At 43.3% G+C, this 25992-nt stretch overlaps 1 protein-coding gene across 1 annotated transcript; it reads right to left on the bottom strand.

The window, feature by feature from the left end:
* Window positions 1-4: 4 nt before the first annotated feature.
* Window positions 5-25460, bottom strand: LOC143822031 (uncharacterized). Its single transcript, XM_077306621.1, has 17 exons — window positions 25402-25460; window positions 23843-23928; window positions 23053-23204; window positions 20827-20957; window positions 18999-19123; window positions 18294-18464; window positions 17974-18078; window positions 16220-16366; window positions 13871-14278; window positions 11826-12048; window positions 9866-10083; window positions 8481-8669; window positions 7152-7336; window positions 5874-6066; window positions 3634-3788; window positions 2188-2297; window positions 5-299 (listed from the first exon to the last, which is right to left on the bottom strand). The coding sequence occupies exons 1-17, from the start codon at window positions 25407-25409 to the stop codon at window positions 5-7; spliced, it is 2901 nt and encodes a 966-aa protein (XP_077162736.1). The 5' UTR covers window positions 25410-25460.
* Between the last annotated feature and the right edge of the window lie 532 nt (window positions 25461-25992).

The raw sequence follows: 25992 nt of genomic DNA, 5'->3' as shown, positions 1-25992 counted from the left end.
AGCATCACAAGATTCCCCATCCAAAAGTCCCCTTTTGAAGTGAAGCAAAAGACTTGGCCAGGCTGCAGATATTCCACCAGATGCAAGACACAGCAGAGAGACATCTTATATCTGCTCCATCACCAAGCAGATGAGCAAGAAAGACCCCAAACAGGCGATGCTCATTCTTCTTACCACTCTTCCGTGAGGTTTGGCATATCCAGCGGTGAGGTCTCTGGCACGATTCAGGCTTCAGAAAGCCGGATGACAGTGCAAGCATGCAGCTTATCATGTTAGAGGCACTCTGAGAGAAAACAAACCTGGCTCCAAAGAGCAGAGTGAATGTCAGCAAGGAGGAGGGAAAGCAGAAGGCAGGCCTGCCAACCTTCACACACTCTTAGGCCTGACCATTCTCCCTATGGTTGCCAGCTCAGGGCTGGGAAATGCCTGGAGATTTTGGGGATGGGGCTTGGGAGGGACCTCAGCAGAGTATAATGCCACCCTCCAAAGCAGCCATTTTCTCCAGGAGATTATATCTTGGTCACCTAGACATCAGTTGTAATAGCAGGAGATCTCCAGGGGCCATTCCACACAACTTAAATGTACCTTTTGTAAATGCCATTAATTTAATGTTCTGCATGACATCATAAACAAACTGCAAAATTCCCGCCAAACTCCAGCAACAATCAGAATTTTATAGCGCTTAGGGGGAAATCCAGAAAAGTGGATCCCCCCCAAAAAACCGCTAGAGTTCTGAGCACAAGCTGCAACACATCAGCAAAAGACATGTGCATTCTCAAAATAGCACTAGAAAGAATGTCCCTCCCTAGCTCTTGCCCCCGAGCTGCCGGAGATGTGATTGCCATTTTCCCCCTCTTAAACCGGCGAAAGCAACGAATAAGCGAGGCTTCTTCAGCTCAAGTTCCTCCACAGAAGTGCTTAACAGTAAGACAAAGCTCCCTTCTGCAATTGTCTTTAAAGTTTCTGAGCACAATACAGCCCCCTGTTCAACACTGCCCATAATTTCGGCCAGAAATTGCACCCATCAGGGGGGAAAAAATTTTTTTTACTTGAAGAGTGTGTAAACTATTAAGTGCCAGCTCCTATACCAGCGAAAAAGGTCTTTCTGAGACATTGAATGAACAAATATTAGTTGCTACTGGTGTTTTCAGGTTTTTAAAAACCAGTTTTTAAAGGGAAAGGGGCTTTCATTGGCTATTCTGTTTGATTTACGGCCAGGAGCAGGAAGAAGCACGGAAAAATGTTGCCTCCTTTGTTGTGATTCCGGACACCTGTTGGGAAAGAAAAGACCGCTACTGGGACTTCAATATTCTGCTAGAATTGAAGGTATGCAGAATGATGAAATTCCACTATTAAATATAGCATTTCTGCATACTGCAAACATTTAGCAACATTGGTCCTTGTGTGGAATGGCCTCAGGTGTTACCCAGGTTAGCAGCCCTAAGATTCCTCTGCAAACTCTGAGTAAGATTGCCTTATGCAATCTTACTATGAAGGAAGCATTCCAAGAACTGCTCGGGGCAACATAAGATGCTGACTCTGAATGCTAAATATCACCAGGCCTTGAGGAAACTGAGCTTCTCAATCAGAATTCCTTATGAGACCTATTTTTGTAAGTGGCTTAAAATAAACTTTTCTAGACCTGAGTTCTTATGTCTAAGAACTTACAGGAGACTATGCCAGCAAAGCAAGCAGGAGAGGCCTAGATTTATTTGTTGAGATTAAACTGATATGGGATTTCTGAAGACTTCTCTTTCCCTAATTGTGGTCATTTGTCTGTCCTTCATTATTAACACAAAGCTTGTTTTTGTGCCCTGAAGTCTTTGGAAGTTGGGCACTCCCCTCCTTCTGTCCAAGAGCCCATTTCTGGGGTGGGATCAGTAGCACAGGAAACTATCTTTCCCACCCTCCCCCTAAAAAGCTAGCAATTTGAGAGTAATAATTCTGATTTATAAAGTTGTTGTAAAAATTCTATCAGATAAGAATTGGAACCCTGTAGAAACGATATTAGTATTGTACAAAATAGCTGTTTCAGAGTTCAATAAGACTTTGTCCAAAACAGGTCTACAGAAAAATGCAGCCTTCAGATATCAAAGGCACTGATGAAGCTGGGAGCCCTAATTGCAATAGGTCCCCTAGCAAGCTCTCTCTTGCACTAACTTCATAAGCACGGCCAAACATTCTTACCGCTGCAAATCCTTGTTTAAGGGTGTCCCATTGGCCCAGCTCAATGAGCCTTCAACACTGCTGTGAAGACCAGTCCATACACTCACAGGAAGCTCGTTCGTCAGCCAAGCCTAGGGAGAAACACAATATAATCTGTGCTATAGATCCACCAAGGCAAATTCAGAGAACCCAAACAGTAAACTCTGAAAAGTCATTAGAGGGCAGTAGAGAGATTTTGGGTACAAATGATAGGAGATAGTACAAGAAGTGAAACTTTGGAGACTTGCGCTCTTAGATAATTCAGATAGCAGAGCACCATTTCAGATTTCAACAAAGATTCAGCAAGGTCCAAAGGCTATATAATTTGAGATTATATTGCAAGAAAACCAACATATTTTAAGATCAAACTGTGTAACTCTCTTAAGCATCTCATCATAACATTTGCAATTTATAAACACAGGGGAAGCACTCCTTATGGATTACATTTTTATTCCCACCCGCCCTCAATTTTCATTCTCCCTTCTCCATTTTATCACCATAACAATCCCTATTTTATTTCCTGTGCAGCAGGTTATAGTATCTGATCCTCATGACCTTCAAGAGGAAGACTCATCCTTTTATAAACTATTGTTGGCCATCAATGCCATAACGCTGCAATAGTTCATGCAGTCCAAATGATACATGTCCAAAACCTGTCCCATCCCTGCATGCTCAGCTTGCTTCTTTAAAAAAAAAAAAAAAACTACCTTATTTGTAGGGATCTAAAGCAAAATGTGCAGGTGGGATTCTACCTAATTGACCTTAAAAAACTCAACCTGCTCCCTTCTTACAAAATTCTGGCCTATGATTTCAAAGACATTGAGATAAATGACTAGCAATAGGCATTTATTTATTAAACACATATACATTAGAGCCTCTTGTGGTGCAGAGTGGTAAGGCAGCAGACATGCAGTCTGAAAGCTCTGCCCATGAGGCTGGGAGTTCAGTCCCAGCAGCCGGCTCAATGTTGACTCAGCCTTCCATCCTTCCGAGGTCGGTAAAATGAGTACCCAGCTTGCTGCTGGGGGGTAAATGGTAATGACTGCGGAAGGCACTGGCAAACCACCCTGTATTGAGTCTGCCATGAAAACGCTGGAGGGAGTCACCCCAAGGGTCAGACATGACTCAGTGCTTGCACAGGGGATAGCTTTACCTTACCATTACATTTGATTTTATTAATGTTTAATATCATTAGATATCTACATATAGTTAGGCTACCTGTGTTCAGGCACTGCCACTTCTGTAATGATTCTTCAACACACACACCCCAGAATACATTTAACTTTCCTTCCCCCCAAATTTCTGGCTGTGACTCTAAATAAATTGCACCAACCCTAGGACTTGCTCTTTGCTTCCTGCTCAAGAGCACTGATAATTGCTCTTGCCAGTGAGAACTGAAATAAAGCTCTGACCAAGGAAGATGCTCACCAGGTCTTGCAGGCTGTTCAGCATTACCAAGCTCCCGCCAAGGAACCTCTGGCAAAATTTCAGAGCCTGCTGCCACTTAAGGGCCACATTCAGCATAAAGAAGAAGCATTTATTCTTTCTGGCTCTCCATCCTCGGGACTGAGGACACTGCACATCTGATGAGGAAACAACAGGCAGACCCAATCCTGTGAAACCAAACCTTGAACACTATTTGACCATGAGTTTCCTAGCCCAGGGGCCAACTGCATGGCACAAGTAACCCAAGCAGTCATTTGGGACAACAGAATTGTTAGGGATACCAAACGAAGCCGTGAATGAGCTGAGAGCTTTGTTCCAGCATCCATCTGTGGCATTACAAGGGGGTATGTGATACATCTTTTGGAACCATATTTTAAATTATAGATGATTTAACCCTAACTAGAACTCAGTGCTAGGAAACATCTTCAAATGTTAGAGATTTTGAGGGCTAGGACACAAGTGTGCAGAATCCCAGGGAAAAACCCGAGGAAGGTATGATCTAGAACGGGGGTTGTCAACCCCAGGTCCACGGCCCGAAATCGGGCCGTGAAGGCCTCGGTAGCGGGCCACCGGGGCCACACCTGCCTCTCCCCCCCACAGCGAGAAGCTCACCAGGCCATGAGAGAAGTGGCCACCGAAGTGGCCGCCAAAGCGGCTGCCAAAGATTCGCTCGCGGCCCGGCTTGCTTTTTGCTGCTAGAGGGGGGGAGAGGCAGGCGCGGCCACCAGCCTGCTGGCGGACACAACATGCATGCGTGGAGCTGCTGCACAAGCGCATTAGTGCCCCCAGTGGTGAAAACACGCTTGCGCGGCAGTTCTGCACATGCACATTTTCACCACCAGGGGGTGCTAACGCGCATGCACAGCACCCGGGCCACCGACTCTTCCTCACCCCCGGAGGCGGTCCTCAACCTTCAAAAGGTTGGGGACCGCTGATCTAGAACATGAATCCACAATCTAGATTCCTGTTCAAGTTTGCATACTCTTTGCAGACAGCTGCATATTCTTACCTTTTATGGCCTTATCAGCAACCAGTTGCAGTGGTTCTCAACCTTCCTAATGCCGCGACCCTTTAATACAGTTCCTCATGTTGTGGTGACCCCCAACTATAAAATTATGCAAGTGTTCTTTCACAGAAATTAAACTGAAACTGACCAATGGCGTGAAGATCCATTGCTCATGATTTATATAAATTGGTTTTTTTCCAGGGTTTCTCAGTTCCATTCTGCCTCTTGTCCCACCATGCTAATCTCGCTCTTTTCTGCTGCTCCAGACAGATGAACGTTCTATCTCAATCTACTCTGCAAGGCTGTTGTGTGGATGGCACCCCCCCCCCAGCCAAGCTACTTCCCCTGCCACGACCCCCGTGAAAGGGCCGTTCAACCCCCAAAGAGGTCCCGACACCCAGGTTGAGAACCACTGGCTTAGAAGATCTCTCTGAGAAGAAAAGGTAAGGTGCTGATGGATCAGAGTCTCAACTCCCCCTCACCCTTAGCTATATCTCCTGAGCCTCATGGGAGGGCGGTATAGAAATATAAGAAATAAATAGTAAGAATAAAAATTTTTTTCACAAACATCAATGTCCCTGCACTGTCATGTGACAGCAAGAAAATGCTGTGAGGCGATTACCTGAATAAAATAATAAATAAATGATCAATCAACTCTGCATATTTGTAAAAAACAGGGGGGGACCCTGTTAAGAAGCCTAAAGCATTATTTTTTCTACATGATGCACACATGTGTTGCAGATTACATCAACCTGGAAGATGCATTCCATCCTGTGGGAGAAAAGGGAATGCCTCTTCTTTGTAAGGACTTACAGTAAACATTTTTAAAAGCATTGGCTTGGCTCCCAGGCATTGTTTTCCTTATGCTTTCCACTGCCGTGACACTCACATCCTCTGCTGCTAGCACTTGATGTATGCGAGATCAGTGTTTTTCAGGAAACCTATCCATAAGCAGGAATACTAGCAGCAGAGGAAGTGAGCACCACAGTGCACGGATGTTTCCACAGAAGCCACAGAACGCCGCAAGGGAACAATTCCATAGGATCCAAGCCATTATCTTATACCATATCTCCTTTGTAGCTGAGCAGAGGATTTTCTGTACTATTGATCTGGACTACTTTGGGTTGTGAAGAATGACTACAAAGAGGAGGTAACATCAAACAGCCCTGAGCTCCTTAGAGAAAAAGTGCAGAATAGCATTTCTCTAGAAACACACCGGAATCCAAAGCAAAATACAAGGCTTCGGATGTGCATTTCTGCAAGTACAGTTTGCTACTTATGACATCTTGAAACAAGCAGAAGCCAGAGTTGAGGTTTTGCAGGCGCTGGTCTGGCAGCAGGCGGAAAGAGCTCTTGGCATCAGTGGAACAGTTTGAGTTAGTCAGCAGAGAAATTCCATCTGGGGCCACCTACACAAAGCAAACAACATCAACACAGTTAATTCAGGAATTAGCGTCCTGTTTAATACTGGGATGAGCCCCGTGTGGTGCAGAGTGGTAAGGCAGCAGAAATGCTGTCTGAAGCTGTCTGCCCATGAGGTTGGGAGTTTGATCCCAGCAGCCGGCTCAAGGTTGACTCAGCCTTCCATCCTTCCGAGGTCGGTAAAATGAGTACCCAGCTTGCTGCTGGGGGGTAAACGGTAATGACTGGGGAAGGCACTGGCAAACCACCCCGTATTGAGTTTGCCATGAAAACCCTAGAGGGCGTCACCCCAAGGGTCAGACATGACTCGGTGCTTGCACAGGGGATACCTTTACCTTTTTAATATTGGGGGGGGGGTGTCATCTCTGTACTGTCCATACAGGAAGTCAAATGCTGTCAATAGGCAAGGTTCTTATTAATCTTGTTCCTCCCCTCATGCACCAGCTACATATATCCAATACTCCTTGCAAAGGGGGAGTATGTATAAATATGTTCGTGCTTCACCTTCCAAAAAAACATTTTAATATGCTCGAGGTGGGTGATTCATTAGTGCTAATCAATAGGTGTTCATCAGAGCTGCTCGTCAGAATTGTGAGGATTTTCCTCCACAGCTCACGCAAAGATTTGCTTTTAAATTGCACAGTGCATTTTGAGGATAGTGAAATTGCAGCAGATTGCAATGTATTAGTTTATCATTCTTAACATGTTATTGTCTCATCACCCTGGAGGAGGTGTGTGTGTGTGTGTGAAATACAACTGGGCAGAGTGCTAAAACTCCAAGCCTCTCCTTGTTAGTTTCTTTCTTTTTTTTACTTTGTTTTTGCATGAAGTGAGGGAGAAAGGTGAACAGAAAGAAGAGGTGGGGAGAAGAGGAAAGGGCGCCCATTAAACCCCAAGACGCTGAGAAAATTTATATATAGGAGTGGATTCAGACCACTTTTCAAATTAACATGTGCCTAAGCCCTTACTCATGCTTTGATGTCACCAGACATGAATCTATAACTGGGGCATTTATACAAGACCTCCAACCCCCAGTCTGCCTAGCTGGGGAAACAGCATCAGTTCTATCTACCAGAAGACATGAAGAAGGCGCTGCGATATTGCGGACTTGGCCATTCAGCTGCAGCCCCCAAAAGGCATGTTTGAGGCACCGCTCTGACATGTGCTCAATATAGACCCGGGAGCGCTCTGGATCAGTGCACAGGACTGAACTTCTCCCTCTGAGCCGGAGGAGGCCAAACCACACAAAGGCACCACCTGGGGGAAAGCAAAACACAACAGGATGAAGATGGGAAAGACCAGACATAAAACTGAAGATCTTCAAATTACTGTTCTAAACTGGATGTTATTTGTGATTGGTCCAATTATGAGCAAAGTGAGACAGTGACAGAGGACACACAGTGACCGAGTGGTGGGATGCATAGGTGTGGGGGGGGGAGGGAGGGAAGGACCCACTCCACCATAGCAAGGCCTGAAGGCCTCCTGCCATGGCGTTAATTGCCTGGTTGGGCAAATGCTTTTCCCATCCTCTCTGCCTCCAGAGAACAGCAGTGGGAGGGGAGGAGGGCCAGTTGTCCTCCAAAGCAGCTGTTTTCTCCAGGGGATACCTGGAGAGCTATTATTCCTGAAGATCTCCAGGTCCAGGTTGGCAACTCCTGGCTGTACACGTAGGAGGAGTGGGGGATCAAACCTGGCTCGCAAGATTAGAGTCTGCCACTCTTTAACTATTACACCACTCTGGAGCAGGGGGACGAGGAGCAGCACCCAGGAAGGCTACAGTGCAGGGGTGTATGTTAGTTCCCTAATGATTTAAGGTAGGCCAACCATGTTTCAGACAGCCACTCTCTTTTACTCTGAAGATATAACAGTGCTTCTGAAGATCTTACCTTTCATGCAGGTTCACAGGGAAGTACAAGACCCTTGAAATATCACATTTAAAGCACAGGTTTCCCTTTATTTATCTTTAACTTGCAAATTATCTTTAACTTGCAAATTAGTGGAAATTGCAAGGTCAGTTTACATACTAAGGAAACCTGAAGCAGCTAATTCTGAGGGGTCAAAACAAAATGTGTTCATGGTGTAAGGTTACCAGATTGTCCCACTTTGGAGGGACATCTGGGGGTACCTGGCAAATTGTACTATTTTTGCATTCTATGCGTTCTATGAAACTTTTGCATTCTATGCGTTCTATGAAACTCCATATAGACCAAATTTTTAATCAAGAACCCTCCCCCCCCCCAGTCAATGGTGTCCCGCTTTGTTGTTAGGTGCAAAGTCGTGACCGACCCATCGCGAACCCATGGACAATGATCCTCCAGGCCTTCCTGTCCCACTTTACCAATGTTAAAATCTGGCCACCTTATCATGGTGGGAAAATGTCTTCTGTCAAGCACATACATACCTGGGCCTTCATTTGAGGTGCTAATCTGTACAGTAACTGGTCTTTTAGCCAGCAGCTGGTTCCAGCTCACCACATTACCAGGGTACTTCCACCTGGTCTTAGAAGCTGCCAGCTGCTTTACAGAAAGCTCAGAGAGAACTTGGTCCCACAGATTGGCCTCACTGAGATCGCCTATGTAGAACCTGGTCCCTGAAATTCAAGGTGAGAGACAGTAAACACAGCAAAATGGAATGCCACAGGCCAGGTTTGGTGGAAGACTTGGGTTTGTGTGAATGTGTACACATGTAAGAGAGGTAGATCATTGTGTCCCGGTGCAAATCAGGATGCTTGTAATGCACAAAATGGCCCATCCTATAACCTTTGACCACTAACAAGCAACAATAGACACTAAGGGGGAATTCTAATCTGCCCGGGGAAGAGTATGACATCAGCTCCAGCTGGACTGAATATATAGAAAAAACACTGGGAGGAAGGTAGTGGTACTGGTGGCACCACACATGGTACTATGTCTGTGGTGCTCCCTGTGTGTTTTTCCTATGCCTTTGCAATACACACGCAAGACAGACATTGGCAAAGATGTTGCCGTAAATACACACACACAATAGAGCAATGCTGTCTGAAAAAGAAGCTCCACTAAATTATACTTTTAAAATTCAGGGAATGGAGGCCTGTAAGACAGAGTTCTGGTTTATTGTGTTGTGAGAGCTAGACTCAAGTACAGTAGCTAGACTCAAGTCTCCATTTTTACTAATAAAAATCTTTAATAAATACTTTAAAAGAAAAGAAAGAAAATCATGTTGGCCCTTACGATACTAACTGGACTTGAATCTAGCCCTTCTACTACAGACCAACATGGCTAACCTCCTGAAACTACCTTCATGTCTAGTGAGAGGACTGTAAGACATTTACTTACCCCCCCCACACACACACACACACACACAAACCCGTATCTGCAAGATCCATCGCAAAATACTTAGAATGAGTAAGAAACAAAATATGAGTATTTCCACTGTCTATTACAGTTTGGTGCCTTTTTATCCCATTGTATCTGTCCAAGGAACTATGAGTGGTACATATCAGTGTCCTCCACCTCCTGCACCGTATATCCTCAAGACAATCCTGTGAAATGTGTCAAGATAGGAAAGAATAACCAAAGATTAACAAGCAATCTTCATGGCAGAGTGAGGATCTGAACATAGATCTCCCAAATCCTAATAACCACCACATCACACAATCTGTGCAGCAAACTGCTGGAAAGCTGCCATTAAAAACAAGAAAAACTACTGAAAAGATTACAACAGTAGTGTTGAGGTTAAGAAAATACTAAGATGCCTACAGGTATTCAAATCAATGCTGATGAACACAGACAAAGCCCCTGGACTCACCTCTGCTGTCCACATCCAGCTTCCCCACGCTCAGTGTTCCTCCCAGAGGCAGCCCTTTATGCAGGAAGCTGGTGCTATCTGCATAGTCTGGCTCCCAAGATTCTCCATCAACAAACACCTGGAAGGGGACGACACCAGGAGTGCTGGAGACAGATACAGCCACGTGGTGCCAGAGCCCATCCAGGAGATGGCCACTGGTGCTGCTAAACATCAGTGCTCTGCAAAGAACAATCAAGAGGAGGGCTCAAAAAAATTATGACCCGCATTTTAAAAACCTACACAATTGCCACTGCAGCTGTAAAAATCACTGACTCTAGAATCAGGGCCAAATTCAGCTTTCTGAGGCTTTCAGTAATTTTTTAAAGGTTCTAGCCCTTATGAATTTGTAAGCATTTAAGCAAAGCTGGTGATTTCTCAAGAGTCAAAGAAAGGACTGATGGGAATTTCCATTGGGATCAGAGAGAAGCTGGGGCTTTAGCACCCTCCTTATATAAATGTGGCTAAATATACAAATAGTTAATATGTACATTTTTCCATAGGTCCCAGTATTCAGCTTTTTAAAGATGTCAATTAGGCACAGCATCCAGTTGCTGCAGAATCTCAGCGTTTTGATATTTTTGTTTTTTAAAAACAAAGTTTCATTTATTTTGCACACACAAAATGAAAACAAGAAAACACAACAAAACAAAACCATCTAATAAGCTAATATCCAGTATAGAAATAAAGCTGTATTATGTGGTTCCAACCAAAAAGAAAACACAAAAAACCATTAAAGTATATAAACTGGAAAGAAGAAAAAAAGGAAAAGAGAAGCAATATGGGAGGGGGAGAGCTTCCATCCAAGTTGCCTATAATCATTTTACATAATTTTATTAAAACCATTTCTGAGAGATAATATCCTCTTATATATAGATATTCCTTAGTCAAATTTCCAAATAATCAGGAATGTACAATTAAAGAATGTTTTAAATGAGCTATATTCTGGAAATTCCATTAAATAAATTATAAAACTATTCCAAATTATTTAAAAATTGTCTTTCTCCCCTGAATTAATCTAATCTTACTTGTTAATTTCCTGAGTGCCATTACATTTCTCAATTTGGCACAAAAATGTCACATCGTCTCTAAACCTCATGAACTTGAAAATATATAAGGCCAGTAGCTTTAGGTGCCAAGTTTACATAGCTTTTAGCCAGTTTGGTGTAGTGGTTAGGAGTCCAGACTTCTAATCTGGCATGCCGAGTTCTATTCTGCACTCCCTCACATGCAGCCAACTGGGTGGCCCTGGGCTCCACACAGCACTGATAAAACTGTTCTGACCGAGCAGTAATATCAGGGCTCTCTCAGCCTCAGTCACCTCACAGGGTGTCTGTTGTGAGGAGAGGAAAGGGAATGTGATTGTAAGACCCTTTGAGATTCCTTCGGGTAGAGAAAAGCGGCATATAAGAACCAATTCTTCTTCTTCTAGAAGATTCTTAAGCTCTTAAATGCAGAGCTATGTCCTTCTAAACCCATTGACTTTAGTGGACAGAAGAATTGTTAATCTGTGCCATGAGATGTTTTATGTTTTTTTGGCTTTTATGTATTAAGATGATTTGTATCAATCCTTGTAATAGTTATGCTACTAGTAATATTTTTGTTTTTATTAGAAACCGTTTTCACTGTAAGTCAGTTCAAAAAACAGTAGGCTCATGGGATGTGGTATAAATATTATATTAACTTAATAAAATATGCAGACAACAGAGGTCATGTGGATCATATCATGAGCCCATCAGTATGTCTATTCTGACAGGTCAGTGATTCTCCATAGCAGGACAGAGAAAGGTTTTTCCCAATACTGAATCTTTTACCTAGAGATGCCAGGAACTGAACCTGGAATCTTCTGCATGCAAAGCCTCTTCTCTATAACACTTCCCACAAGCTGCACGTGGCTTAAAGCAGAAAGAAATAAGACATTTACCCTTTGACATGGAATTCCAATCCTGAAGGGGAGAGAAGAAAGAGTGCAAATTCTGGTGGTCTCCACTTCAGCGAGTAGCTAATCAGACACATCTTGGGGGAGAGAGTGAAGCTGCTTCGAACCCACAGGCCAATGGTGAAGTTGCCCAGGTAGCGACGGATGGCATTCTCCAGCTGCAGGCTGCTGCCACTGGGGAAGTGCAAGTCAGAAGAAAGGCGATATTCTAGGAGGGAAAGGAAAGAAAGATATCTTCTTTGGGACCCATACAGTGGCAGTATGAACTCCCTGCTCTATGGTCACCTTAGAGAAGCCCAAAACTGCAACATTCTTTTAAGCTTTCTGCAATATTCTTTTAAGCTGTCTTCCTCAATTCGTTCCAGATATGATCAGAAGCGGATCTTTAAAGTATGTAGCAGAGGCTCACGGAACAATCTCATCAAAAGGGAAACATCAAATCCAGTTCTCTGCCATTAACAAGAGAAAGAATGAATAACCAAAGTAGAAGTTTTCAAACCATGTTTTGGGTAGCATGGCCAGATTGACTGCCCCAATCCTTCAATTTACCAACTGGCATAACTGAGAGCATCAGAGGAAGAAGAGACCGCAGCCAATCACCTTTTCAATATCATGGGATTCAAAGCATTTGCAGTCTTAAAGAGCTGAGTCTAGGTTCCTAGTGTGTGGGATGGGAAGTGATTTCCCTGTTTTTGCTACTCCATGTGCATGGAATACTCCAACATCTGTTCCCCCAACTGCTGCAGGGAACCATGATCACTTCTAAAAAAGGAAATACCTCGTTTGGCACTCAGACTTCACTAAGAAATCCACCCCCACTCCACCCCTGCAAATATGCTCTTCCTTATACCTAAGAGCTATACTCCTGTTTGTATTACAGTAATAAAATTACTTTTAAACTCTGAAGAAATCTTAAGAGCCAGGAGCAGGGAGGCTTGGTGCACTCTCTAGCTCCTTGCCAATCCTCATAGCTAGCAGGGGGGGAAACCCAGTTGTAGAAAATAAGCAAATGCACACAGATTTATACAGATGGCAGGACTGTACATCTAGAATACAATCAGGGTTTCATGAAACCCTGGGGTTTCTCTACCGCCCTGGAAGGGTTTCCTGAATGGGTAGGAGTTAATTAATTTTAAATATATTTTTTAAATTTGTTAAATTTGTTAAAAATTTATCAGGTGATACAACCTGGTGATCAGGTGATACAACCATATATGATCGTGTTAACCCATGCCCCCCCTCCCAATGACCAATGATGGGCCTGAAAGTGATGGGAAGGGGAGGGGCCCTGTATGGGTGTGTACACAGCTATGCTTCCCAACCATATTCTGCATGATCACACCACTTCTCAAGCTTTTCAAAGACTGAAGAATGTTTCAGGGGTTTCTGAATGGTAAAAAAAAAAAGTTGAGAAACGCTAATGTATACTGCGCTAGGTTTTATAAACTTCTTCTTTTGCAGAATTCATTCTGCAGTTCACTGTTCTACATAATTTATTTTCATTATGTTAATAGGGTACAGGCTAGTCCGTCAGATCTCAGAAGCTATTTGGGTCACCCCTGGTTACTGCTTGGATGGGAGTCCACCAAAGAAATCCAGGATCACTACGCAGAGACAGGCAATGGCAAACCATCTTTGTTAGTCTAGCTTTGAAAACCCTCTGGGGTCACCATAATTTAACTGCAACCTGATGGCAATTTCTAGCCCCAATAGGATACTGATACCTAATCCCCAAGCTCTGAAAACACTATTTAGCAATGTGCTTTCATGTATACTCTTGCAATCACATGGACTATCTTGCAACCATATGGGCCAGCAATTTGCTTTATCACTTTAATGACAGGAAAGGGGCTCAAGAAACTGAATTATTTGCCTGAGAAAATAGACACTGTGGTACTTCATCCATGGTACTTCCACTTATGCATAGCCCTTTGAATGATCCTTTTAACACTTCTGCCAGGTCTCAGTTAATGGCCTAGTAAGAAGAAGACCCTGTGTACCAAGATGTTCCCTGTTTTGGTTCAATTTACCTAGGGATGCATTGGTCACAGTCACTCCACTCATCTGCAAGGAGCTGAGATTAGCAAAAGAAATGTCTTGGGCATTAGAAAGTCGGAAGTGCTCCCGGTGGTTGAAGAAGCTTGCAACGCCATTAGGGAAGGTAATGAAACTCCATGTGTTGAGCCCAGGAGAAAAAGGCACATGAGGGAAATTCTTGTAAACTGAAATATTGCCAAGTTCAGCCACAATGCTGCCATGCACGTGAGTGGCATCAGACACGAGATTCAGCCGGAAAGGGGTGGTGTAGGCATACCGTCCAATCAAGGACAAAGAACAGGAAGACTGGGCAGGCAAAGTGAAGACAACATCGGCCGTGGTGTATGGACCCATCCCACCAGGAAGGGGAAATTCCACAGGTTCCGGTGGGCCACAAAAATCTGTCAATACAAACAAAATTGCATTAGGCTTAACCGTATTTTCTTGAACCCCCAAAGCCAAAGGAGACGAACAGCAGCAGATGGCCTTCTAAAAGAATTTGTGTGTACTTTAAAAAACTATATACATACCCCTAGCAAAACCCAAGGGAAACATCACAAAGCACAGTGCCTAGTACCTTTATACGGTAATAGTTGGAAGGTAAATTGAAAATAAATAGCACAAGGGAAAAGGATCAAGCCATGTATCCTCAGTGTCAAAGCCTCACACACCAGCAAACACCTGTGCATGCATGCATGCATGCGTGCACACACAACAAGATGCCTTTAACCTTGGCGAAACTTTGGAAATTCTGACTGTAGATCTCACATTGTCTACTGAAATCTCATGTGTATTGTAAGTGTGCAGGAAGGCTGAAACTCAATTGTAGAACAACAATCTGGCATGGCTATTAATCATGTTCAGAAAACCATGGAAGGGCATTTAACACTGTGACTGCTTCCACATGGGGGAAGCAAAACAGTACCCTCACTGCCCAAGCAGCAGAGCGGTGAATGTTGCTTGGCCTGGTGTCCACGTGTCCAGTCCTCACATTGCTCACTGCTATGCCCTCCCCCTTTTCTTTTGCTGCATGGGTCCAGCAACTTCTCTCTACCTTTCCCCCTCACAACTGAACCACAGTATAACACTGCTAAATGCCTGGAAATGTGGGGTGAGAAAAATTGAATTTTGATCCCACCCCCCCCCAAAAAAAAATTATGTGGGCAAAACATCCATGTGGATGCTACACACACAGCCACTCCACAGTTACACCTTTGAGGCAGAGCAAACAGGAAGGGGGTGGGATTTCTTGTTCAGGTGCTTTAAGTGGCGTATTGGAATTCAACCTTAGTGCAGCCCAAATGAAAAGTGACTGCATCCAAAGGTTCTTGAAAGGCATGAGTTATTTCTATAGGTTTGTAATCACAGTCAAAGATTTCTACAAGACTGATGAGAAAAGTCTTTCTTTTGCAGAAACCAGGATGAGTCTTCAGCAATGCTAGCTGGGAACATATGAAATTCCCTTGCATTGTGTCAGCCCATTAGCCTGCCTTATCCAGTGTGACCAACTTTGACTGGCAGTTGCTCTCCAAGTTCTGAAACAGAGATCCTTCTCAGCTTCTCTAGCATCTCTCTTCTCAATTGGAGATGGACACTCTGTATGCAAAGCATCTGCTTAGCCACTGAACTATTGCATTCTTTCTATTATATCAGAAGTGGGCTCTATATTAGAGCCCAGGTGCCACATCTGCCCTTCTCATCTGACCTTCAAGCTGCTTAATAATTTGTCACGAGCACTGGCTTGGCAAACAGCAGTCTCAGCTAGCAGGCTGATGAAACAAACAAACAGCTTGAGAGCAAAGTGGAAAGAGTAGAGTGGAAAGGATGGCCACATAAGCTTTCCAGGACTCTAAATTGGACACTAGGTCTTCCTGCTTCCAGTGCCAGCATACTGCAGAGCACACAAATGTGGGCAGAGATCCAGATGGAGCTCTCTGGCCAAAAACTGGTCCATACCTGATCTGTAAGTTTAACATTTTTAACTTTAAATACATTCTCTATGAATTTACTTGGAGTGGACTGAAGTTAGGCTGACAGTGTGTAAGCTTGTGGAGTCTGCTCCCTGGTAATTATTTGGCTACCTAATCCTCTGGTAAGAAGTAAAATTTCAGTGACAGATACTTTAAAAACATATAGCTATCTGAGCTTTTAAATAACTTTCAGGTAAATGCCACCATCAGCTCCTTGTAACATACTCTTAAACTGAACAATCTTCTAGAAGTTCATTCTAGATCAGGTCAATTTCTACAGTTTGTCAGGGGAACAACTCAAAAACTTGGTCTAGAAGGCACCTCTCTCTTGAGTTCCTTAGTCACTTCTCTGTTTGTCTTCATGGCACTCACCATGCTTGTGTTGGCAGATAAAGCCTGTGGCTTCAGTAGTAGGGTGTGCATTGCAAGATCTGGTTTTCCATGTTCCATGGCGAGCAACATCATCTGGCTGGAGACTCAGCACTGCACACTGGTCCAGTGTTTTAGTTGGGGCTTCATCTACAAAAGAGAATACTTGGGATAGCTAGAGCCATTTGAAGTTGTTTCTGCTGCATGGCAACATAATATTTGAGGGAGGACGGCCTTCTGAAATTCCTTACTACAGTTGCTGGCACTTCTGCTCTCATCCTAGAGGGCCTTTTCAACACAAGAGGAAATGGAATGACAAATTCAACTAATTTTCCGTCTAAAGCTCTATACTACAGCAAATTTGTAGGCAAAAAGACCTGGACATGACCTGATGGTGTGATGGATATTGAGGCTCTTTCCACACCCGGAAAATAAAATGAAAGACTTACCTTTTGCAGATGCCATATTTTTGGCATTTTGCATGACGTTGCCAACATCCAGTATCCAAGCAGCAAACTGGCAGCTACATCCTCCATTTTAAAGCGATAGTTGGGGAATCCCAAAAAGTGAATTCCCCCAACTATGTAGTGCGAGCAAGAGGAGAGCACCCAGCAAGCCACAAGCTAAGGAAATATGAGGAACCAAAGTAGAGCTATCTCCACCTTCAGCGCCCACCCTCGCACTTACCTTCCTCTCCCAGGGATTTTCTTTTCTTTCTTTTTTTAAAAAAAGCAAATTGCCTGGAGCAACAAATACGCATTAAATCGTCCAGGAACAGCACAAAAAAAATTTCCCCCACCAGTTAACACACTAAGCATACCTCTCTAACCCCTCCCCAAGGGGTTGCTTCAGGGGTAATGATTCCAAAAGGAGTGGCATTAAAAAAACACTATGCATCTATTAGATGTATAGGCATCTCAATAGAGAAGTTTTCTTTAAAAAATTAGCTTGCATCGCAGGCCCTTTAAAACAGGGAGAAAGGTGATTGGCTGCATGGCTTAATTGACAGTCAGAGAGTTATGAGTATAGTGTGTTCCTCTCTTCCGCCATTTCAAGCAGGCATGCAGAATGCCCAGAAGCGCAAGAAGGTGGCAGAAGGAAGGGAGGGAGCCATGAGGTGAGGCATGGCCGGAGGAGTGTCACTTAATAGTTTTATGCCATGGCATGGCTGATTCGGACACTGCGGCGCACAATCCTACGAATTCTCACTATGGAGGACAGGGTCCCATAGGGATTGGGATTAGGACCGAGATTTTTATGTCAGATACATGTGTACTCAATATGTATATATATACTCTGGAATTACTTACTTTCTTTAAGATATAAAAAATAAATATAAAATGCTTCAGTCAAAGCAGTAAACTGTATAGACAGGGTCACCTAATTTAGGGATCAGAACGATGGAAGTTTTGTAAATTATATATATATATACACTATGCAAAGTGGTTTATATCTTGTTTGCGTGTACAAATTGTACTGTGATGGCCAATGGATTTAAGTAAGACAAGAACAGTACCAGCACCAGTCCATCAAAGTTAATGGATTCTAAAGGGTTTAACTCTACTTAAGACAGCACTGTGAACTGGGCAGGCCTCTTCATGCAGAGCTCCACACAACTACCAGAGCCTTTATGGAGTTCTCTAACAGTCAATGAGGCTGGCAGAGAGAGAAGCAAAGCATGCTGTATTTCTGGACCATAGAAATCTGCCTAGAAATGTGAAGCTCAAGAATATTTAAGCTCTAAGAAATAGCCTAACCTGGATGCCACCGGAAATAAACAGGTAATGAAGAGTCACTCCACTTCCATGCAGTGCCAAAGCGCAGTCCAATCCACATGTACCAGCCATCTACAGGAAAGGCATCTGGAAGGCAAGCAACAGAACCACCATTGCTGACCATTTGAAAAGACCCAACGGCCACTCGGTCACCAACTTACCACTGGCTAGTCTCAAAACATAGCATCAATAACACAAAATAAATTTGACAGAATGGGGCAGGTTAGAAACTTTGGCAATTGCCTTATTTTATGCTAAATCCACTTTGACCTTTATCTTATTTTGCATTTCTATGACCTTACATGACAGGAAGGCATTGTCCTCCTCACTGTGAATGGTCACTAAATTCTCCCCGGATTCCTGGCACAAAGCCTGGGCCTCTCGCCATGACCTCACTTCCCGGAAGGATGGGAAATGGAAGACGTAGCAGTAGGAACTGAAACGTACCTTCCTCACAGAGCCAGGGAAGGCATCTAGAAAAGAAAGGAAATGTGAATCTAAAGAGATACAGCTACAAAGTCTATGGCCAAGCCTCACAGAGATTTGCAGAAAACTAATTTTGTGAGTTTGCTGCTAAAGGTCTCTAACTGAAGTTTCCTAGCAAGATCATGAAATTACAGTTCTCAGAAGGCTCTGGGGAAAACCATAAAAGTTAAACTGACATACAGTACAAATGTGTTCTTTGCTTGGGCCCTTATTATACAGCTGTAAATTTTGCCAGGTTGTGTGGTCATGCTTGTGGTCCCTGTGAGAAGCAGTATATTTTTCAAAACTTTTCTGTTGAATATATGAGACATCCATTTGTAATCCCTGGTAGAAGGTCTGAAAGAGAGCTGTGGTAGTGGAATTATCCTGTAAATACTTCTAACTCAAATTTGCTCATGTAAATTCTTTGTATTCACCTAATTCAAATGCTCCTATTATATCCTGATGAATTTTAAATTTAAAATTGGGAGATGTAAGATGGGGTGGCCTCATTGATCCCACAAGAGGAATTTGTGTCATACCTCTTGCTGGAATCTCACAGATGAAGGAGCTGTTTCCACTACAGTCCCAGTCTCTCCACTGGCTGGCATAGAAGCCCACCAGCTGTACACAGCGCCCCTTCTTGGGATGTCCATGCAGCCAGTTACTGATAAAACAGAAGAGTTCAAAATCTAAGAGGCATGCTTGAGGAAAGCACAGATTGATATTTGGTTCTGTTCTTATAGCTGTATTCATCATAGTATCCTAAAGAAACTTTGCTTTAAACTGGCTAGCTGGATTTCATCAGGTCTCAGAAGCTAAGCGGGGTCAACCCTGGCTAATATTTGGATGAGAGACCTCCAAGGAATACTAAGATCTGAATGCAGAGGCAGGCAATGGTAAACACCTCTTGATATTTCTTGCCTTGAAACTCTTAGCCTTTCTCAACTCTTTTACCATTGCATACATGCCCACCTGGGACCTCTCACCTTCCCACCCCCTCCAGGCCCAACACTGGCCATTTTGGGAGCGGGGGAGCTGATTAACATGACCATATATAGTCATATCACCCAATAAAAGCCTTAGCCAGATGTCTGGAAGCAGTGACAAGGTGGCTCAAGCAGAGTTGTCTGAAGCTCAACCCTTCAAAGACAAAGGTCCTATGGCTGGGCAGGAAGGCTCCGAGCGAGGAAGTGCAATTGCCCAATCTGGATTAGGTATAACTATCAGTGGCTCACTCCTCCAGGAACCTGGGTGTGGTCCTCAATTCCTTCCTCTCTAAGGAGGCACAGGTCACAAGAGTAGCGAAGCTGGCTTTCTACCACCTGTGCCAAGCCAAACTACTATTTATTTATTATATTTGTATACCGCCCTCCCCTGAGGCTCAGGGCGCCCTACTAGGTCCCGGAAGACCTGTCCACAGTAATCCACATGATGGTCACCTTTAGACTGGACTTCTGCAACTCACTCTATGCAGGCCTGCCCTTAACCTAGATCCGGAAACTACAGCGGGTCCAGAATGCAGCGGCCAGGGTCCTCACTGGAACACTGTGAGGTCCCACATCTGGCCTGCTCTCCAACATCTGAACTGGTTACCAGTTGAATTCTGGATCAGGCTTAAGGTCTTGGTAATCATCTTTAAGGCCATACGTGGTCTGGGCCCACTGTACCATACCTTGTTGTCTATACCCCCTAAAGAGCTCTACACTCCGCCACTTCCAACAAACAAACAAATAGTTAACACATTATAAACATATATTAAAAATTAATTAATTCCCACCCATTCGGGAAACCCTTCCAGGGTCATCAAGAAACCCCAGGTTTTCATGAAACCCTAGTTGAGAAAGCTTGCCTTAGGTGGGAATTAATTAATTATTATATATAATTTTTTAATTTGTTAATCATTTATTGGGTAATATGACCCATATATGATCATATTAAGCCAATCCCTCCCCCTAAAATGGCCAATGATGGGCCTGGAGTGGATGGGAAGGGGAGGAACCCTGGGTGGGTGGGTACACAGCTGTGCTTCCCAACCATATTTTGCATGATCATGCAACTTCTGGTGTTTCTCTAAGCCTGAAGAATGTTTCAGGAGATCCTCAACATTTAAAAAAAAAAGTTGAGAAAGGCTGCCTAAGGGAGTTGCTATAAGTTAGCTGTGGCTTGATGGAAATATATATTGAAGAGTTTTCGCTAACCTGCAGAAAAGGAACAAGAAGTACCATGCCATTTTTGCAATTCACAGGGTGCTGTGAACATAGTTGGACAAGGCATACACATAAAAATAATCCACCCTTGGTCCCACTCCCCTTTGCTTGCTAGCCAAGCAATTTTACTCTCTGAGTCAAATAATCTCTCCTACCCTACCTGTACCAACTCTGCGGTAATGGAGTTGCATCCACCCATGTAAACTCAGCTTTTGCCTCTTGCCACATCAACCCTATCCAATAGTGAGAAGCACGTCTTCTGGCACCATCTATAAGGCCCGTCAGAAACATCTGCAGCAAGGCAGCCAAAGTTAAGATAAATGTGTCACTTTTCTCTAGCAGTAAACAAGAAGACATGGTAAAGTGTTTTCAGAGGTCAACAGTTTTTCTCTCTCCCTCCTCAAGGTTTTTGAAAACTAAAATAACCAGTAATTGGCATATCAATATGCTATTATACTGGTCAGTTGCCAATTTTTTAAAACCTCATAAAAGCTCATGAGTGGTGATTGGGGAGGAATGACCACCACAGAAAATGGGGAAATAGTACCGATATGGGTAAGATGGGAAACTTCCCCACATGACGGTCATCCTAATAGTGCTATGATCTTTCCAAAAACACCACAGCAAAGCAGCTTTGGAAAATACCATAGAAAAGACTGCGGGGGAGGAACCCAGGAGGAACATGAAAGCATTATGATGCTGTGGAGAAGGGGGGGGGCACTATTTTTTGACAGCATCAATCCTTGGCAAACAAACCACAAGTAAGTGAACTTTAAAAGGGACCCATATCAGAACTGGATGTCAATATGTCCATCCACCTTCATGTCAGTTTCCAGCAGCACTACTATTGAAGAACCAGAAACTACATGGGCAAGTATCATGCTGAAGAGCTACAGTAGCTGCCCATGTTCTGCTAGTCTTCTGCATGGACAAACAGCAGTGGACACAGAGACCCAAACAATGAATGAGTGATTTGAAAGAGCCATGTGCTTGAACTCAGAGGGCCAGTCACTCACAAAACATTACACTTGGAGTTATGTTCCCCCTGGCCACAGCGGGAGGATGGGAGTTAAAGCTGCCAGATCCAGGTTGGGAAATCCTGGACATTTTGGGATGGAGCTAGGGGAGGTCATTGGTCAACTGAATAAGAAGGACACTAAACAGTATTCAAATGCAAATATAAATCTTCTGCTGCATCTATAAACATTAGTGAACATTTGACAGGGGTTTGCATCCAATAAAACATCCACAGGGCAATAACATTAGCATTAGAAAAACCCAAATTAGAAGACCCAAATTAATAAGAGCATTAATAAGAGCATTGTGAAGAAAACATGTGACACAATATAAATGCTAACCTGTGGAGAAGTGAAGTACGCAATCCAATGCACCAGCTACACAAAAATGCACAGCCCACACGCATCCTGCCATGGATTCCTAGCAGCACAACTCCCAAGCAGTTCACCTTCATTAGAGCTTATCTTCATAAACTTGCAAAAAGGGCAGAGGTCCTGCAAGGATCTCTGTTTCAGTAGCTCAGGTTTTCATGATCTCTTTGGTAAAGCAGCCATTTTGCCAAGCAAAATGTTGACCAAGTAATCTGAGCTCCATTATTAATCTGTCCCTGACTACTGGGAGCTTCCCAGAGAAGTTGAAGGAAACAGTGCTTTTAAAACCGACAACACTGGATCCAACCGATCCAGCCAATTACCGCCTGGTTTTGCACTTGCCATTCCTGGGTAAGGCGACTGAGTGTGCAATTGCAGTACAACTACAGAGCTTTCTAGAGGAAACATCAGCCCTCAGTCCTTTCCAGTCCGGCTTCAGGCCTTGCTGTGGAGTAGAGACCTCAGCAGGCTATGTCATAGAATCCATTATCTAAAACAACTATTTTCTCCAGGGGCTGATTTTGGTCATCTGGAGATCTATTGTAATACCAGGATATCTTCAGGTACCACCTGGAAGTTGGCAACCATAGCCAGAACAAAGTAAAAGTGGAAAGAGCTCATCTCTTTTCAATTGTGACTCCCATCTTGTATAACAGGCTGCCCAAGGAGGTGAAGAAGATGCTGTCCTTACATGTTTTTAGAAGGTGCTTTCAAGCTGTTTTCTTTGCTAGGACTTTTAATGGGCATTGAGCAATAGGCATTTTCTTGGAGAGGATTAAGAAGGGAAGTGCTTTGTAGACATTAATTCAGATGTAAAAGCCACTGCTATGCACATTTTAATACATAAAATAAATTAGATTCTGATCCAAGAGGGAAAGATGGCAAGCCTTTGTACATAATCCTTCAGACTGACTACCTGGCTTTCTCCAATTCCACTGTCCAACTCCCATCCCCCTTCCCACCTCAACCGTTCTCAGCTTGCCAAAACTACCTCTTACCTGCTTGTTGTAATTTTTGATGACAACCAATTCTGCTCTTTGGTCCTGGCAGAAGATTCTTGCCTCACTCCAGGTCAGAGCAGGCCCATCTGCGACATAAAGACAAAGTTCTTCCTTGTATGGGATCCATCTTGGAGGGCACAGTCCCAGTACTGCACAGAAGAGTAATAAGAAGAGCTCCATTCCATGTTACAATCCCACCTGAAGGCTGACATCCCTACTTTCCGAGTTAGATTCTTTAGTTACAGCACCTTTTATTGTTGTTTTCTGTCTGTTTTGTGCCATTGTTGATTTCATAAAAGTTGGTTTGGACATTTTTACATTCACCTCTCAGAATTATAGGCTCAAAACAATATTTCGTGCAAAAAGAAAAGAGAAAAGCAGCGCATAGCCTTCAGTGAGGGATATATATATATATATATATATATATATATATATATATATATATATATATATATATATATATATATATATATATATATATATATATATATATATAAAATAAAACAAAAATGAATGAATAAACACTGGTAGTCCATATAACAGACTGTGCTATCTCCTTGCAGATTTAATAGGAAAGGACAAGAGGCTTCAGGTAGTACGAAGAGCAAGAGAAGAATCTTGCTCTAATTATCTACTAATTACTAAAACTAATTATCTACTCTTGCATATATTCAAGATTACATTAAAAAACAACACTATACTCTAAGAGTATTGATTATAGTTTTCTATAACAGGGTCTTCCTCCTATTATCAATTTTTAAATTGGTTTTCTACAATATTTTCTCACCAGAATTTGCCAGAATCAACCCCAGTACCACTTGAATTGTCTTCTGGCTCAGTTCAGCTCTGTCCATCATGGCCAGTTCTGTCAGTCTGAAACAAGAGTATCATTACAGTTAGCCTGCCACAATCCTTGGTTTTCAATACTGTGAGCCATTGTGGTAGAGTGGTTAGATTGTTGGACTAGAGAGACCCAGTTTCCAACCTCTGTTCCACCCTGGAGGTTTGCTGGCTGGCTGACCTGAAACCAGTCACATCCCTTTAGCCCAGGCTTTCTCAACCAGGGTTTCATGAAACCTTGGGGCTTCTTGATGGCCTTGGAAGGGTTTCCAGAATGGGTGGAAGTTAATTAATTTTTAATATATTTTATAAATGTGTTAAGCATTTACTGGTTGATATGGCCATATATTTATTTATTTTATTTTATTTTATTTTATTTCTATACCGCCCTTCCATATGGCTCAGGGCAGTTTACATACAACACCATAGGGGAATACATGGAACAAGTTAACATACAACATAGTCAATATGCAACAATAACAATCCAACAGTGGTTCTAAACAACAACTTCAGTGATCCGAACAATAACAACATAACACGCTAAACCCCCTAGAGAGGTCAGGCTGCTTCAGGACATAGAGCAGGGGTGGGGGGGACCTGTGGTCAGTCTCAGGCAAATGCCTGGGGTAAGAGCTCCTTTTTGCAGGCCCTGCGGAACTGTGGGAATTCAGGCAGGGCCCTGATCTCTTCAGGGAGCTCGTTCCACCAGGTGGGGGCCAGGATGGAAAAAGCTCTGGACCTCGTTGAGGACCAATGTGCTTGTTTGGGGCCAGGGATCACCAGCCAGTTGGCAGTGGTGGAGTGTAATGCTCTTTGGGGGGTATAGGTGGAGAGACAGTCTCTCAGGTACACTGGGCTCAGACCGCGTATGGTCATGTCAACCCACCCAACCCTCTCAAAATGGCCACTAATGGGCCTGGAGGTGGTGGGAAGGGGAGGAGTTCCGGGGAGGAGTTCCGGGGAGGGGTCCCAGCTGGCTGAGTAAACAATCTGCACAATCGCGTCATTTCTGAGGTTTCTCAAAGCCTGAAGAATGTTTCAAGGGTTTCTCAATAGTAGAAAAGTTGAGAAAGGCTGCTTTAACCTAAAATAACTCAGAGTTGTTGTGAAGATAAAATGGAGAGGAGAATGATATAAGTTGGATACCAGGGACTCCCACATCTTAGTTTGACACTCTAACCAGTACATAAAAACCCAAATTGCCTAAAATACATATTTATAAATGGTTAGAATTGTCCTCTCTTATTTTTACTGTCTTAATATTCAGGCCAACTCCTGTAAAACAAACAAAAGCCATGGCCACAGAATTGACAATAAGTTCCAAAAATGGCCAAGCGAGAGGCAGAGATGGCATACCACAAGAATGTCCCACAAAATGACTATTGCTCACCTCCACTTTTATTAAGATATTAACCACTTTCCATTGAGTGGTTTCTTTCAAGTATTGAGGAGGTCCAAAAAATAAACACGGCAACAGATAACAAATAAGACTGCAAAAACGAAAACCTTTTCATTATCTCGTGATATTCATCATTCAGGGAAGAGTGTTGTCAGTCCTTTTTTCAGAGTCTGGGTTTCTGTTCTAAGTAACATTAATGGTGTTATGATCCTGCATACAGAACTGGGAGCTGTTGTTCTGGATAACTTTACACAGAAATAAAGAGTGTGTTCTTGTGTGTGTGTGATAAACATTCTTATTGGGAACACAGCCCACATGCTACATGCTTGATGCCCAGGAGAAACTTTAAAATAGGCTTTGTTTTTGTCAGCAACTAGGCCTCTCTGAGTGTCATTAGGCCTAAATAAGGCCTGGTTTTACTGGTCTCTAATTTTTTAATGAGCAAATAAGAAATAGGCCATTAGAAACTAAATGGGACCTGAGTACCATAAAATAACATTAAAAACTATGTGGCATTTCTACCTGCTGTGAAAGGGAACTTGGTCAGGACAACTGCCAAGGACTGGAGCTCTGTCCAGACAGTTGCCAGTTGTGGGGCTGGGTGGGGCACTGTTTTTTCAGTTGCAAGGACAAGAAGAAATATTAAATAGGTGTGCGATTTCCCCCTTTTGGGACTTGTAGTGTTGGGGAATATGTTC

The sequence above is a fragment of the Paroedura picta genome, chromosome 12 (genome assembly GCF_049243985.1).
Source record: "Paroedura picta isolate Pp20150507F chromosome 12, Ppicta_v3.0, whole genome shotgun sequence".
Classification (NCBI taxonomy): domain Eukaryota; kingdom Metazoa; phylum Chordata; class Lepidosauria; order Squamata; family Gekkonidae; genus Paroedura; species Paroedura picta.
The sequence above is the reverse complement of the archived record's forward strand: the minus strand, read 5'-3'. Positions and strand labels throughout refer to the sequence as shown.